Consider the following 17,322-nt stretch of genomic DNA (forward strand, 5'->3'; position numbering starts at 1 on the left):
ATAAGTTTCAATTATAATTTGCATGGAAGTTTTTTATCGCCAGATTTAGCTTGGCGCCAGTTTTGTTTGGTTGATGTTTGGTATTGTGATCATTAAAAGCAATGAAATGCCACACAGTCACTCTATACATGATGCCTCCAGCCATGATTGGTATCAGAATGTTGGAAAAAAAACATTTTACGAGAAATTGTTGATAGCAATTATATTGACTTATTTTTACAATTTTGGCGGTGTGGGTTTAGTTGGTTGATAATGTTTACACTGTGGGATGGTTTTCAAAAAACAGTTATATTGATTGCTGTTTGTTGGAATTGATTACCAAAAAAAAAGAGAACCTTTTTTTGATAAATACTTTATTTTTTTCATGAATCGAGAAAACCGTGTGGATAGTATGTCTTGTAGTAACCAATTCAGTGTCTGTTTTCAAATTTTGAAAGCTCTATGCCTACTGAATTGAAGCTCTGACTAGCTCTGTTTTAAAACTTTGAGCCATGTTTTTTTCTTTGTTGCTATTAAAGATAGATTTTTAAATTGTCGTAATGTAAATTTATTTGTAAAGTTTTAGTTTTTGAGTTTAGTTCATCAGTAGTACATACAGTAGTATTTTTTCAGTAATCCTTTCTTGTAAATATAGTAACATTTAACCAGACTCATTGGCCTCATTATATTCGAATTTGTATTTTTTTAGGACTGATAAGTACATATTTTTAAACACCAAAACAAAGCAAACAACATGCCAGTTCTTTCTGGACAAATATACTTTGTATACTTTATTGTGTGCTTTGAGTTCTATTTTAATCAACCCTTTCAACTGCTGATCTTTCAACTATCATTTAGGAGTATAGAATGGGCTTCCATAGTATGTATAGTACCATTTTCTCTAAGTATTTTGTGCAATTTGTCAACAAAGTAGACTTCTTGACTGTCCTTGTCCCTTATGTTAAAGTTGTTCTGATGGAGGAGTTTGCTATTTTTGGTAGCCTTCACATATCAATAAGGAGCTTTGATGTAACTGTTTTTTCTGATGAAATCATACTAATCTGAAACTATTAGGCCTTAATGAACTTTCTAGAACAATAATCTTGCTCCAATCTTGAGAAACACTGGAAAAATAGGTTAGCATTCCCTGCCATAATTTCACAGATTTCCTCTGCTTTCTGCTTGAAAACGCTGTCGTATAGCCGAAAACGAAAGTGAAACTGTGAAAACGTCCGCAAATTCGGGCCCAGTCCCCTTCCGAGACGGAGGCTAATGTCGGCACTACTCGATAGGAAGAGGATAATTACAAGGTCTCAAAAGAAGGTTGTCTACTGCTCATTCCGACATCGACTTATAACCTGACTGAAATTCGAGCCGTTACTAGCAACCCTGCGGGGCCCAAGGCGCCGAGTATGCACCCGGCACAGTGACAAGCCGTTACTAGCAACCCTGACCCTACCTAACTGTTAGTTAATCAATTCCAAACAACAAAACCCCCGGAAAATTTAAAATGTCGGAATGAGCAATAGACAACCTTCTTTTGAGACCTTGTAATTATCCTTTTCCTACTCGATAGCGGTGTAAATGCATCGAGAGCGCTAGGTCTACTTTTCCTCAAATTCTTTTGATGATGTAGCGGCGTTAGACGTTAATTTTTAACATTGCAATGGCTTCTCCTTGGGTACCAATTCTAAAAAAACTCCAATCAAAGATGGCAGATATTGTTTGGTCCAGGGTTATATAAAGGTCAGTGATTAAAAAGCTATAAAGTTTCCTTGAAAGTTTAATGCTAGTCTAGTTGCGCGCGAAAAATTTTTAAAAAATTTATCACTGGTCGAAACAGTCGGGTTCATCTAGAAGATTTACTCCAATGAGAGATTCGCGATTTTGTAATGGAATGATGCAGACTCATTACTAGATGATGCCTGAGCACTTTTTTACCAATATAGTATGTTCAGAATGAGCCCGACAAGAAGATTAGTCAAAACAAGCTGCCTCAGATTTTTTATCTAAATTTCTACAAACTTACAAAATCAAGCAGTCAAAAACAGGAAGAAAGATTTCAATAGCAGGGGTAAGAAGAATTTAATTTCAAATTCAAAGTTTGAAATTACTCCTCCAGCACTTACTTTCCTAGCCTAGCTAGCTAGGTATTATAACCAGACGATCTCAATCGAACGGAATCGACGATCGAAACAATCGAACCAAATCGAACGCAATCGACCGATTGAAATTCGATCGTCGAACGCAATCGAATCTCAATCGAACGTCAAAATTCTGGGTAATATTCGATTGGTTCGATTGTTGTTCGACTGGTTCGATGGTCGATTCCGTTCAATTGAGATCGTCTGGCTTTATTCTTCATTCTTGCAGCTTCCCTACATCCAAGCTCTCAAACATCGCACAAGCCGAATGGAATACTTTTGATTTCCTGTAGAAATTATGCGATGAACAATCCGGGGTTCAATGAATCGACGATCGAACGCAATCGAACGCAATCGAACATCAATCGAACGCAATCGAATATCAATTGAATCTGAAAATTGCGGTAATATTCGATTGAGATTCGATTGCGTTCGACAATCGAATTTCAATCGTTCGATTGCGTTCGATTTGGTTAGACTGGTTCGATCGTCGATTCCGTTCGATTGAGATTGTCTGGAATTATAACAGCCAAGAAGAAGCTGCATTGCATTGTTGGTTGGGCCATTCCAGAAAATTTCAGACAAATTTCTGGAGGAATGGCCCATCATTGTAAAACAGCTTGGCATGGGAAATACTGTGTGTTTTGTTTTTGATACAAATAAAGCTCTCATATTCTTTTGATGGCTCCTGACAGCTCCAGTTTGCAGAGTGTGGTGGCACGTTTGCTCGAGTAGAGATCTCAAGTACACAATAATATATTGTCAATATTCTTGGAAAAAGTTGAGTGCAGGTGCAAAATTTGAGGTTTTTAGGTGCAAGTGCAGATGGTTTTTTAACCCCAAGTGCAGAGTTTGGCTATTCTCTCCTACCGACAGTGCAGCTAATTTTAGCAATTTTTTGCCTGTTTTTAAGCCAATTTCCGGGGTATAGGTGCACCTCTTGTCAGTTGTCCTGACCAAAATTTTTCAGGTGCGCTCTTCCAGTGCTTGGTACTTCCGAATTTTTCCTCGAGTTCAGCCTTGCCATACTCTGCAAACTGGTGACAGCTGAGATTAGTTGTTTTGGCGGTGGAGAACGCGACATACAGCACCTGAATAAAACCATGGCGCATGAGATCGAAATAACGATATTTAGGTGGTCGGACACATTAGGACACATTGTCCGATCAAAAATTGATTTGGGTTGGACATGTCCTAAGGCAGTACCCAGTACCGTGAGTGGTCCTAAATCCGACAGCCTTGCCTAAATCCGATGGGGTCTTTTAAAGATACAAACTAAAATAAAAACAAACCTTTCGCTGTGACGCAACGAAGATACCAAAGTGTCAACTAAACGGGGAGAATTAATATACACTGAACCAATTGAGCCAAATAACAATAATTGTTTCTTAATCAATCTTAAACATAATCTTTTATTGCAATGTACAACGTCATAAATGACATCAGTTAGTAACAGCATCATAAAAAGTAATGAACTGATCAAGATGGATTTTTACAACTCACACTTTTTAAATTACATTAATTGACATCTTGACATTATAGCCATACTGTTAGATGTTTTGTTTCGTGAGTCCTTGCAATAGTTTATTGTTCAACTTGGAGAGGGAGTGTTTGTAAACATAGAATTTTTTTTCTTAACAGTTATTTTGGGGATCGCGAATTAGGCAGGGCTCTCGGATTTAGGACCACTCACGGTATAGACTTAAACTTGTATATCAAGATTACAGGATTTCGAGTACGGGCTGATTTTACTTTCGTTTTAAGTGGTTTCATTTTCCATTTCAAGCCAACATCTTAGCAACAGGGTGCTCACCCATAGTTACAGGGGTTTGTGCAAAAAACTAAACATGGAAAACTTTCCAAATCCCCCATTTGATTACTGTAATGCAATGAAAAATGAAACTTTTCTATGTTTCACTTTTTTGCACCTATTCTTCAAAATGAAAATATTTAACATTTTAAGTTCTTCTTTTATTCAATGATTTTTTAAGGCACTTTGTTGACCATCTAACTCTCGCGTCAAATTCCCACTTTCTTCAGTAAATTGAAGATGAGAAAAAACCTAAGCCATGGATCACGGATTGAAAGTAAACAAATATATAAAGGGTGGCATTTTACAGCCGTCTGTCGCGCAAGACACTGAAAGGCCACAGGTGCCAAAAAGAAGGGCCGTTTGAAAAACCTCATTGGCGGAAATTTGATAAACAGCTGCGAAGGAGTGCTGGGAAGCAATCAGTAGAAGAGACCACTTTCGTTTTTGTTGCAGATTTCTATAAAAACTTCTCTCAGGGATTACTTGTCAATGTACATGTACACAAGTTTTTTTTTGTTCAATTTTTTTTTACCACAGGCGATTATTCAAGGCTGAGATATAGAAGAACGGGTCTAGGCGTTTGCGCCTGCGTTTGGTGACTGACAGTTTCAGTTTCACTTTCACTACTTTCACTTTCACTTTCAGCCAGCGAGTGAGCAAGCGACTCTTTGTAAGAGAATCATCAAATAACTTCTTTCAGAATCATTGGACTTCTCGTTTTATACTTTAAAGGCAGAATAATAATTGATTTCCGGGTTTGACACTTGATCCAATCATTTGCTTATCTTTCTTGCGTGGTGGTCATTTGAATTTCAGTATTCAATGCTTATAAAATACGGTTGTTATAAGGGTATTAAACTCCTCACTAGGAGGGAACAGATCATAGATTTGAATTGAACGCAAAATCGACCGCCGGAGGCGGTTTCTTTCATAGTGGTACGCTAATCTTGTTTTGCCTTGGCTCATTACTTTGTCTGCCATTTACTTTCGGTTTTTTTAACTAGATTACCCAGGTGTTTCTCTTATTTTCCCTGAATGTGTTTTATTCGGAATTGAATAATCGAGACATGAAAAATGACTATATTGTAATCTGTTTTCAATAAATAATCTAAAATGTACTGGAGATGACATGCATGCGTTAATGATGTGCGCGCGCTTTTTCGTGAGCGTGATGCGTGATGGAAGGCGGTCGTTTCAGTGTGGTTTAGATCCACACTGTGACCTAGTTACTAATAGCAATTAATATTACATAAAGCATCGATATCTCTTCACTCTAATGAAAATGTGATTCAAAATTAAAGTGATGAGAGAATCACAAAAACACAATCAAGAATTGAAAAATTGGACATCCATGGGAATCGAACTTGGAATTTCTTGCATATGAGACAGACGATCTAACTGCTTGAGCTAACCACGCTTTGTAAGAAGTGAGGGAAAGCGTGAACTGATAAGAAAGAAAAAGGAAAGAAAGAAACGAGAAGAAAATTAATTCCCCCTTTTATGTTAATTATCGAAACAAAAGGATCAGTCATGTCGACATTCTTTTCCACACGTCAGCAATCTAGTTTCTATAAATATGAAAACTAGATTGTAAGGAAGATTCTAAAAAATAATAGCTGTTTTCTTAGACGACTACGTTAAAAGTAGACAAGCTACGACTTTGCCTAGAAATAACATAACCTCACTCTTTTAATAAAACAAATGTCTACAGGTAAAAACAATTAAATGTTTTAAAAGACAAAAGTGAAAATAAGAAAACTATAATTTACAAGTATAAACTAAAATATTGATGATAAAATCATCATTGTTTGGATATGATGATATCTGAAATACCTGCTTTCATCATCATCAAACAATGATGTTTCATCATCAATATTTTCATTTTCAGTTTCTGGCTCAGATATAGTGTCACTGTTGCTTAAGGAACCAATTTTGCTTGGCTTCCTTTCCCTCTTTTTGTAAGTTTTTCGTTTTTTTTGGTTCGGTCAACAGTACTTATCATCCATCCACAGCCAATCGCCGTTGCGGGGTTGTACTGGGTGGCATCTTGACCTTCTTCCAAAATGCAAAGCATTGCTTCTAACTTTCTTTCTTTCAGCAAAGAAGGATTTAATGTTTAATTACATGTTTCATTTTTGAAACAATTCTTTCAAGTTTAGCGTTTGATACTGGAATAGCAAACAAAAGTTTTATCACAATTAGAATGTCTTTCCACTTTTGTTTTCTTGGTGAATTGAAAAGACGATACCAAGTTTTACGGTAATGGTTATTGCTGATTGATAAGAACTCGATTGAATATTCAAGCATGTCTTGCCACTGGGCAAGAAGTTCTGGTAGCCCTGCAGTGACCCCAGCGTCTTTCAAAGGAGCTTTGAAATGTTTGTGAATGCACTCTATACCATCATCTGCAAATTCAGAATTTTCCTTGCATTGAATCCAGCTGGAAATTGCGACTTGTGCACCGGAGATCTCCGGCGTAGATTTGAGGTTTGAGGTCTTCTGCCTTCAACTTTTCCCAGTTAAGTTGGCGCAGCTCCGGCGTAACATTTCCCTCCTTTCCAGACTGGCCAGAAGTAGGGTGGACAATCCTAAATTTTTCCCTCAATTTTTGAAAACCAAACTAATTTTATTTGAAAGTCCTTATCTTTGTGAGAAAAATGAGGGGTCATTTAGTGAAATTGGTTAAGTATTTCCAAAATTATTCCATATTCAAAACACAAAAAATCACCTTTCTAAAGAATCGTCTACTTACCTCGCGCCAGCAAGAAATAATTTTTGGAAAGCGCCAAAAATGGCGGATGAAATCTAGCCTTCCCCGTGGCAGGGGCATGCAGAGCTGGCATGGTCTGAAAATCAGCCCAATGACTATTAAACTTTGGCTTATCGCTAATGAGCTGGAAAGGATAGCTAAAATAAATTTTTGCACTAGAAAGTGAAAACCTCAGCTTTCAGATGGCGTATGCTGCTTAAAAGATTTGCAGTCTTGTCAAAAAATTGCAATTTCTTCTATTTTTCAAAATTCCAGACGGTCTGTAGATTTTCAAATAAAGCAGCATGTGATAGATATACTTAAAAACGCTCTGAAAAGATGAACCAGCTCATTAGTGACAGCCATTTGTTTCCATGTGGGTTAAGAATTTTCCTGTGCTGTAAGTCAGCGGTAAGTCATGTTTTCCCCTTGACGTCGAAAGACATCAATATCTTTGGAAAAGAAAAGAGCTATTTAGATGCAGTTTTTTTATTTTTTGTTCCCTGGTAATTTCTGATTGATTAAAAAAAATGAAAAGATTTGATTGATTTAAAGGTAAGTACTAATATAATGCATTGAAGTTCATTTTGATGAATTCTTCCTTGTTCCGCTCCAAAAATCCCGACGAGTGCGCACGCTAACACAGCCATAGAGAAACATCTGAATTTCCGCCATCTTAAAACTTATATGATCTCGCATGTTTTTTATTATCCAACCAAGCTGTTTTATTTACCTGTGATTCTGTCTGTGAGTAACCCATCAAAAATACTCACGCAACTAAATATGAGATTCTAAAATGGTAGAGTAGAGCTGCGAGCGGAAACATTTGTTTTGTAATTTTGCCGCTTTGTTTGGTCAGGCATTTGATGGCTATGTAATTTTCTCCACTGATGCAAGTTACCCAATTTCACCGTACTTACTCCACAACAGAGACAAGATAATTTATCACGTTTTTATTGGCTGAGGGAAAGTAATGTATAGTATGTGGAGTAATTTTTTATTCAATAGGCCGCCGCCTGTTCTCCAAAACCATTAGGCTAGGCCTCTTTTCTCTTTCCTATAGGACCAGACGGTGTCAATCGAATGAATCAAACGCCAAATCAATATAGTCCTAAAAGCTATTATTTTCAACATAGATAAATTCCACACATAAACCAATTGGGTTTTGTATTGGAATTCCTACTAAAGTTCTTTTCCGAGATTTGCAAAATAACTAGGTTGGCAAAAACAATTTTGACCAGGAAATTGAATGAAAAACAAAAATGCCATCATTTATTTTTTATTTAGCCATTTATTTAGATATCCAGAAATGAAAAAATAATATTCAATATATTATTAGTATCTTTCAAAAAATAAACGAGATTGTAGTTTATCATTTTCACTCTCCTTTATTTGGATCATTGTCTTTTGTGGGCACAAAATTAGGCGGAAACTTAGCGCCATCGGTGCCAGATTGCCGCCTGATCCTTATTTGCCTGCGTGAGAACGCTTTTTGAAAAAACCATTGACAAAAAGATGTATTTTGTGGCTGAGAAATTTTCTCAATGCTTTTTTTTTCAGAACGCTCTAAAACTCTAATTTCGATCTTCCTTATTAAGTTAAAAAGGTTGCAGGATTTGGATTTTTGCTAAAAATCTGGTTATTGAAGGTAAGTATAGACTGTCGTGACATTTGCTTGAATTTCATTCAAAAAATTCAGGAGTAGCCAACGGCAAAATTATTCAATAAATCTGTTCTTTTTTCTGGGAGAGGGAATTTTGGAAATTCAAGGAGCAAAGAATTTTTCAAGCACTTCAAAAAAATCTAGGAAGACATTAAAATATCTGTTCATTCCAAAGATGCAGGAACAGGAGCAGTAAGTTTGAAAAAATTTGTATTTACTTTTCCAAAAGACCTCAGATCTCCCATGTCCAAAGATTGCAGTTGAGCAAATTTAAACAGAGAGCAGATAGATGATTTTTTACCAGGAGCATTTTGGTCATCGATTGAACAACATAAGAACAGAGGAATTTTTCCAGTAGTCATGATTTATAAACAGATGGAAATTTCTAATTGTTTTGAAATCTGATTTTGCTGAAAGATTCTCTTTTCAGTTTATAATTCTTTGACAGTGTAATCCCGGAAAGTTGCTTGCACTGGACAAAGGCAAAGACAAAAATGACCATACTTCCTCATTTTTAACTTATTCGCTTTACAACAGTTTGTTTAAAAAAATACTGACTGAGATACCTTAAGAATTATTTACTAGATTGATCTGGGTTAACCTTTCCTTTTTTCAAAATTTTAGAATGAGTGAAACCTATGGAGAAGAAAAAAATCCTAAATGAAATCTACAAGACTGAGAAAAGTTACTTGCACCATTTGGTTTTACTAAAAACCGTAAGCTCAAAATCTTTCAAATTTTAGTCTTTTAGTATTTATATTTGACATTTCTCTGCTTCATCTCCTAATTATATTAACCTGTCTACATTAAGTTTTCTGAAAATGATAATGACTGCCTCTTTTGGATATAAAATATTCTGAAAACTTTTGACAATCTGTCAAAAATTTAAAATTCAGCTATCTGCAAAATATAGGACATATTTTTTTATTATTTTCATCCATAGTTATTTTTGGAGCCATTGAAAATCTCATCAGTGCTACCAGCTCGACACATTGATGGAATCTTTTCAAATATCGAGGCGATCTATCAAGTCAGTGCTCACTTGTTGGAGCTGATGGAATCGGAAGGTGTCATCCATGCCTTATTAAACCTTGCTCCATATCTCAAATTGTATTCACTCTATGCCAATAACTTCAACACATCCAATAAACTATTAGAGGTATCATTTTGAGATTAGTTATAAATAAATTCAAATTGTTTTCTAGAAAGCTTTTCTTCTTTAGCTTTACATCTAGAATATATTATGTTTGACTGTTTACTTTTATTTTATTTAACAAACCATTGCATTTATGAAAATAATCTTTATTTAATGTCATTTTTGGAATAATTTGTAGGAATGTCTAAAGAATTATCCAGACTTCCACAGACTGGTATCATTTCAAGAGACGCGAGAGGAGATGCAATGTTTGAAACTATCTGCACTTCTTGTTACTCCCATTCAACGTGTACCAAGGTGTATTTCTACTTTTTATCTTTACACAAAACCCAATAAACTGTAATTTGCTCATAAGAAGATTTTTTCTACTCCTAGTTTAAAAATGAAAGTAGTATCTAGGCTGGGTACTTATGATACAATTAAAAATCATTTGATCGTACTTTTAAGCTAAATTTTTAAACATTAATTGTTTTATACAGGTATAGACTTTTAGTCGAAACACTTTTGGCAAAGACACCAGCAGATGCAATTGATTTTAAAAAGCTCAAAGGTACAAATTTGAATATTACTTAAAGGGATAATCAGATGGTTTGAGATATTTTGATTACAGAAACCTTCCTGTGGTCCTTAGTAAAACCTCGAAGTATTTTTGTGTAATAATTTTCCAATTAATCGAGATATCAGAATTTTAAATTTTTGAAAATGGGTTCTTACACGGTTCTTACGTTGAAATTCTATTGTTTTCATCGTACAAGTCAAAAACTTGTAACTTAAATATCTCGACTTAGGAAAATAGTCAGGCAAAATAATTTAGCATTTTGCTCAGGACAATAGAAGGATCTCACATGCCAAATATTACAAACCATCTGATTATCCCTTTAAAAGATTGAAAAATAATTTTTATAGGCTGTTTCATTGCACACAGTAGATAAATCAGGCTGGTAATAAATGAAATTATGTCAGAGGTCTTATGACAATATCACTTTGAAGAGGTATAGTGAATTTGGTGGAGTTGTTTCTTGGGTCATCATAAATTAAATGGAACCAATCCCCAAATTCACTGATTTTGATGTTTACATAATATTGTATATCGTTGAAAAAACTTTAGAAATTTCTTTTCAAACAATACAATATACAGTGTGTGGAGAAACAGAACATAATTTTCATGAATAATTCTCAAAATCTTTATTGATTTTTATAACCTTATTACTCAATAACATTTTATCAAATCAGCGCATTTGTACCAGTTTTCAGTATCCTTATGGTTTTAGTCATAAGGGGCCTGACTAAAACCTCTGATAAACTTCTCAGTTCAAATTATATTAATTTCAGTAATAAACTTCTCAGCTCAAATTACAGGAATTTTAGTTTCAAACAGATTCCTAAACATGCATTTTGTCTTTTTCACAGATGCATACAACAAACTGAATGAAATAGCTATTCACATCAACGAATGTGTCCGACAGCATGAAAATTTCATGACCATGTTGGGTATTCAGAACCGTTTCTCTGGAAATCAACGACCACAAATTATTGCTCCAGGTACGATGCTGCGCATGTTGGAAAGCTTTATAAAGTGATTCAGAAAGTGGCTTCTTTTTCGCAAATCTATTATCTAAGAACCCTAGTGTACATATCTCCCAACTGACTTTGTTGTATAACCAGGGGATAAGCAATATTTTTCAAATCTTAAAAATAGTCAGGATTGGAAATTTGTCAACTCACTCTAATTCGAACCTCTATTATTCGAATCTTTCTGTAATTGGAACTAAAATAGTGGTCCCCTAACTGGAAAGTGGTTTCAATTACTCTCTGTAATTCGAAGAATGTTTTTGGGCTCATGAGGTCCAATCGAATTAGAGAGAGTCAACTGTAGTTGGCAAAATGCTGTACAGAAGATTTCTGATTTATAGCAGTATTATGAGTACGCATCATATCCTGGATTGACAGGGGCAAATTAGAAAATCATGCATTAAAAGTATCTATGTAAGTTTCTTGACCATGTAACAAATTGTTTAGATAGCCAATGAAAGACTGGATTTCTTCTTGTTTTAGGAAGGAAGTTCTTGAAAGAAGGAAATCTCACCAAGGTGACCATGCTGTCCAATATTTTCATTTTATTAAACCAAGTTTTGATGTCTTTATTCTTTGTTTTCTTGAATTTACCACAGTTGATGATAAGCTAAGAAGCAGAAACCTCTAAAGATAATATCAAAAATCCATCCTATATGGTGCTTTGCTTTCGAAGTTTTTACCAAAATTTGATATTTTCAGGTTTTTTTCTTTCCAATATATGGCAAAGATTTTCGAAAAATGAGTCCCATGCAGGGCTAAAATCATACTGCTTTCAAATCCTTTCCTTATATTTTTCATCTATCTCATTTTGTAGATCACAACAAGTGGTCATGTGAAACTTCGAAAAGTTTATCTCTTCAACGATATTCTTCTCGTCGCAAAATGTGAATCCAATGGGTAAATTTCTCTACATTATGTTTGTGATCACTGCGTTATCAAAATCCAACCATTAGGTCGATTGTTGTTAATTTTACTTGATGTTTTTTGGCTTTATCAATTAAATCTTTTAGTGACGAAGAAGTTAGGCTCCAAAATTTTCTAAAAATTTGTGAGTAATAAAAAAACGAGTCTTTCATGAGGGGATTATCTTTAAATTAGAAGATTTTTCTGAGATGCTCTATATATGTTAGTCAAGGCTATGAAGAGCCTGGTTTATTCCGAACGGCTGCCCAAATATTGGCGATCTGAAACACAGGTATTAACTTCAATATGGAAAAATTTCGTTCTCGTTTTAGGTTGTTATCTTGTCGTGAGATTTTTGAATTGAACGATTCAATCTTCGAAAGTGTTTTGGGAAACACTTCCAACGGCAATGGAGTGTTCAGGGTTTGTCTTTGTGGTTTTCCTGATTATTTCAACCTCTTGAAAAGGCTACATCCTCCAGTTAAAAACAGGAATTTATTGCCCCATTCTCAAAAGAAGCTAGACATTTTAATAATGACTCGGTTACTAGTTAACTACTGAAAGCCTTGACAAGTTTTAGGAAGTTCTATAAATTCAACTGAGTTTTTATTGAAATCAAACTTTGATGGACTTTTAAATTGAAAACGAACTATTGAACCCAATACATACATATTGTTGAAATTTTAATTTTTCTTCAGATGATAGACAAGAAGAAGAGTTTGGTTTTATGTTGCATGGAAGAAACAAATTCCTGGGCTTCGGATATCAAAAATGCTATTCAGTAATCTTTCAATTTAGCTCTAGTTTTTAGTTTCTATTCTAATTATGAGAGTAGGCACAAAGCGGGCACAAAGTGGACAGTTAAATTCTTTGCTTCAAAAAGGTTGAAAGAAGACATTGAATTGACGTCAAAAGAGGGCAATGCATTGACTTTAGACAGTCCATTTTATGCTCAACCAAATTCACAATTAAAATAGGCAGGGCGAAAAGTTGGCCATCTAAACTAAAGCTTAACTTCGCTTAGATATTTAGTATTCAGTTTAATCAGGTTTAATAACCATTATTTAATCCGTTGCAACTTTGTCCTGTGATATGGGAAGCTCCCTCAGTAATCACTGTACCTTTAGTGGTGTAAAAAATATTCTGTAACTTTTTAAAGATTTTGGCTTCCAACAGTCTTTTGTGGTTTACGGTTAACCAGATTTAATAGCTAAAATAATTCCGTTACTTTTTTTAGGAATGTGCATTGCACCTCGAATCGATTCATCTCTATTGAGAATGGTGAAAAGAAAAGAATTTTCCTGAATGGTGCCAAGGTTTTTGATTAGTTTCACGTTTCAATTCAAAACCACATTTCTCTATCATATCATATATGATATTTTTTTTTATATTCGAACATCCTGGGTCCCCGTAACTGCTCATTTACCCGATTTCGAAGTTTGTTGCAACGCTCTATATACTAATCCCTAGCACCATGGGTGATTTTTTAAGCTTTTTGAAAAATCTGGCCGTGTGTTATCTCTTAGGGTTCGAGAAACTTATATTATGCCAGTACTAGTATGCAAGTAAATCGAGGGGAATGCAACCATCTTCATCTTTCCCGCGGAGAACTAAGATAACAGTTAACATGATTTATTTGATATTTTTGTAGACCAGAGAATCGCAGAAATCGGAAAAAATGTTGAAAAGACAGACAGTTTTGGAGAGCAAATCCACCAGCTCCATCATCGCATCAAATGCTGCAAATAACAACAACAATGTCTCGTCTGATGCCAATCATTATTACCATAAAAACGACACCATTGATTCCACGATCACCAGCAAGTGGCTGCACAATAATACTGACTCAGCGGTATTCTTCATAATAAATTATGTTCCAACAATCTTAATTCAGAGTTTTGTTTGATTACGTTATTATTTGTCTCGTGAAAGACAAGAGGAACTTATGACGATGTGAAGTTGCCCGCCTTCCTCCATAGACTTCAATGCATAATACTTGGCAAAGTTGCTTACAAATTAGCTGGAATTTATTCTGAAACACATTCTCGTCTACCCTGTTAGACAAAAACCGCTTTTTCTATCGCGTTTTATCGTCTGTTGCTTTTTGCCGCGGAATCGAATGTTTTTGGACGGGAAAGTCCGTCCAAGATTTTCTCTTCAGCACAGCTCATTTTGCATAAAACAGATAAAAAATTTGGTTTGTGGGAAGGTACTGGCTAATTCTTGTCAAGTTATCCCTTATTAACGATCAAAACTATTTGAACGGTCCGCAACAGTTCCACAACTCGAATCAATTTGGTTTCTCCATCTTTATTCTTCTTTCACTATTCTTGGGACAGGTCTTTGAATTCGGCCAAATCAAGTACTCTCGGGTGCCTAATAAACGTACAGTCCAAAATAAACGTACGGGGGAGAGAATAAAATTGGAATTAATAAACGTACAGGCTGAAATAAAAGTACAGGCGAGAAATCAGAGCTAAAATAAATAAACGTACAGGCTAAAATAAACGTACATGGAAAAATGTACCAATTTCTCAAGAGTAGAACATCCAGGTCGAAACGACTGACTTAAGTATAGGTATATTTCTTATAGATCAATGACAAGTACTAAATAAGCAAAATGTTCGAATTTACTCTTGTAACACTCGAAATCTCTCGTTACGTTCGAATGTAATTAACGGCCTATTTGAACAAAAATAATAAATTTTTGCAGTATGAATTGGGCGGTATTGGGTGAAAATAAATAAACGTACAGGAGGGAATAAACGTACAGGCGGGAAAATTCTTCAGAATAAATAAACGTACAGTTACTAATAAGGTGCGTACAGGCGGGAAATTTGACATGAAAAAAATAAACGTACATGTACGTTTATTAGGCACCCGAGAGTATTGTCAATGAAAAATGGCAGATTTTGAAGTCTCTGTGCCAGGATTAGGATCTTGTTTTTCACACTTTACTTCATTATGACAGGTCTTTGAATCCGGACAGCCAAGTGTTGCCATTGAAAATAGCAACGTAAATAATGGAAGTGGCACTGCTGCAGTCAAACAACATTGGAGTTTAAGTTTCTCATCAGGGATAGAGAACCGACCTTCCATCAGGTCTTTACGCGGCAGCATCCAACAAATCATTAGTTGTTCCCCTTCAAAACGTAAGAGAAAAACTTCCGAGGCTTCTATTGTTCAAGAAAAAGTAAGTCCGTCTCTTGGTCTAGTCCCTTTGTTCTTACTTATAAATTGCCAAATCCTACATAAATTCTCAAATCGAATATTCTCATATTTTCCATATATGCTGAAAAGTAGGACAAACTAGCAAATAGCTTTCACTTTGTATGGTGGCATAAAATTATGGATACACTAATGAATCTAGGATATCATCCAAAGTTCTACTTAATTCAAATATATATGTTTTCTTCTTTATACAGAAACAGAAAACTATACACAATGATTCAAATAATTATGGGTATTGTATTTTAGTTTTTAAATACTATCATGCACATTTGCAATCCTTTCGTGTGTTAAAATGTCATGTCACGGTTCATCTGCTAGTCAAAAAAGTTGCTTTAGTAACTTGAGATCTGTACTTTTATCCGTTTATTTCTTTGTTTTCAGGACGGGGATTGGGGAGAATCAAAAGGACCAATCATATTCAAGTTGCAGAGTAATGTAAGTTAGCTTATAAAATGTATTTTCTCTATTTATAGTGGTTTTTAATTTAATGATATTTTTGTACTCTATTTTTTTGTATCTTTTTATATCTTTTTGTATCTTTTTGTATCAGGGAGTAATTATTATTATCATCAAAGGAATAGCTATATAGTCATAAAATGATTCAAAAATTGGTCTTCTTGTATACTTTAATATCCAAGAAATATTTATACTGTTGAGGATCTCTAATTCGACGTTCTTTTACTCGATACGCGCGTCATCTAGAAAAAACTTTCATAAACTATTCGATGACAATCCGATTCCCCTTGGAAATCGAATTAGAGATTTCCAATTGTATATGAAATAAACCAGCCGAGGCTGGAAGGTCAGCCAATAGAGCTTAGCTAGATAGCTTTAATAAGTGGGTTAACAGATGTAAGAGATGCACTGAAACAGAGTAGACTAAATATGTTGAATAATGTACAAAATGTGAAACATTTGATAACTTGATTTAAAATTATGTAAAACAAGCCTGAGAGCTCCTCCAACCCCCCCCCCCCCCCACGAGAAGCTCAAAGTATACTTCTCTTTAGCATTGTCCATATAGTACGTACGTAAAGATTTTCCAAATATTTCACACCCCCTCCCCCTTGTACGCAGAGAACAATAGAAATGACTTTGTTTAAACAATAGATGTACGCTTTTGCTGAACCCCCTCTCCCCCTTCACTGTGCAGTCTGGGTAAATAAATTTTGTAGTTTAGTAACCGTCAAGTTACACAACATGCACACAACCATCTTGAAGACTTTGCTGGTCGCAAATGATAATCGAAAGCAAAACTTAAAATTCACAACTATGCGGGAAGCTCATTTTCCCCCGTTTTGCTTTAAACTCGCTTTTGATTGGTCTATGAATTTGGGCGATTGATTTACCGCCTTGGCGGAATAAACACACAACCATAATAAATAAATTCAACAGGGCAGCGGTGTAGCAATTAATTTCAACTGGGAGTCCTCTCTTCTGTGCCAAGCACTGGCAGTGTTTTTTAAACTTTAAAACAATGTTAAACAGATTGATCTGTTTGTTATGGCTGTGCAAGTTGTGACGAGAGTGTGCACAGCATGTTGTGTAACTTGACGGGAGCCCGCTTTCTGCAAGTCTGATAAGAGATATCTATAAACTGTTATCACCATTCATTCCATTTCATCATTCAGTCAAAATGTGCGCCAAGGTTAGGAAAGGTTAGAAAAACACAATCTGCGTCCGTAACTGCATGAAAAATAGTTTGATCAATTTCAACAAGAACTGTATATATTAATATTAATATAATTGATCAAATTCCAAAGACCATTTGTCATAATTTTGCAAGTCCAATAATAGGAGATGTGATATCATTCATCATTTGGTTCCCGTCATCTGATTTACGGTTACGAGCTGGAGAGTCGGAAAGCTTTTCCGCTGCTTTGCTGGATTTCCACTGTTGACCTCTGCACGCTCTGTGTTTAAAAGTTTTCAAATCGAAGTAGATAGCCGCATGCTAATGGAGAGTAAACCGAAAACACCAATTTATCCACGTTTTCTCAATTTTAAAATTCAGATCAGTCCACACGAATTCCCTTTCAACAAGATGTATAGCTGCTTCTTAACAGAAAAATATTTTCGACTGACCCGCCGAACGACTCCCACTTTTTA

At 35.2% G+C, this 17,322-nt stretch overlaps 1 protein-coding gene across 2 annotated transcripts; it reads left to right on the top strand.

Moving 5' to 3' along the window:
- Positions 1 to 1,830: 1,830 nt before the first annotated feature.
- On the top strand, positions 1,831 to 15,813 carry LOC136807158 (rho guanine nucleotide exchange factor 39-like). 2 transcript variants are annotated; one of them, XM_067063735.1, is made up of 15 exons: positions 1,831 to 2,053; positions 8,973 to 9,064; positions 9,292 to 9,507; positions 9,683 to 9,801; positions 9,984 to 10,054; positions 10,915 to 11,046; positions 11,560 to 11,594; positions 11,894 to 11,976; positions 12,315 to 12,405; positions 12,681 to 12,763; positions 13,220 to 13,298; positions 13,634 to 13,834; positions 14,954 to 15,175; positions 15,408 to 15,445; positions 15,595 to 15,812. In XM_067063735.1, exons 2-15 carry the CDS (start codon positions 8,987 to 8,989, stop codon positions 15,650 to 15,652), a joined length of 1,506 nt encoding a protein of 501 aa, XP_066919836.1. In that variant the 5' UTR covers positions 1,831 to 2,053; positions 8,973 to 8,986; the 3' UTR covers positions 15,653 to 15,812. The 2 variants fall into 2 exon arrangements, with proteins under 2 accessions (XP_066919836.1, XP_066919837.1); XM_067063736.1 differs by having other exon boundaries at positions 1,866 to 2,053; positions 14,954 to 15,134; positions 15,595 to 15,813.
- Positions 15,814 to 17,322: the final 1,509 nt, after the last annotated feature.

Source organism: Clytia hemisphaerica, unplaced genomic scaffold (assembly GCF_902728285.1).
Source record: "Clytia hemisphaerica strain Z4C2 unplaced genomic scaffold, Clytia hemisphaerica genome assembly, whole genome shotgun sequence".
Taxonomy (NCBI): domain Eukaryota; kingdom Metazoa; phylum Cnidaria; class Hydrozoa; order Leptothecata; family Clytiidae; genus Clytia; species Clytia hemisphaerica.

Coding starts and splice junctions, on each gene's coding strand:
- LOC136807158 (XM_067063735.1), top strand. CDS start 8,987: ATGGAGAAGAAAAAAATCCTAAATGAAATCTACAAGACTGAGAAAAGT. Junction 11,977..12,314: donor GCAAAATGTGAATCCAATGG/GTAAATTTCTCT, acceptor TTCTCGTTTTAG/GTTGTTATCTTGTCGTGAGA. Junction 12,406..12,680: donor ACGGCAATGGAGTGTTCAGG/GTTTGTCTTTGT, acceptor ATTTTTCTTCAG/ATGATAGACAAGAAGAAGAG.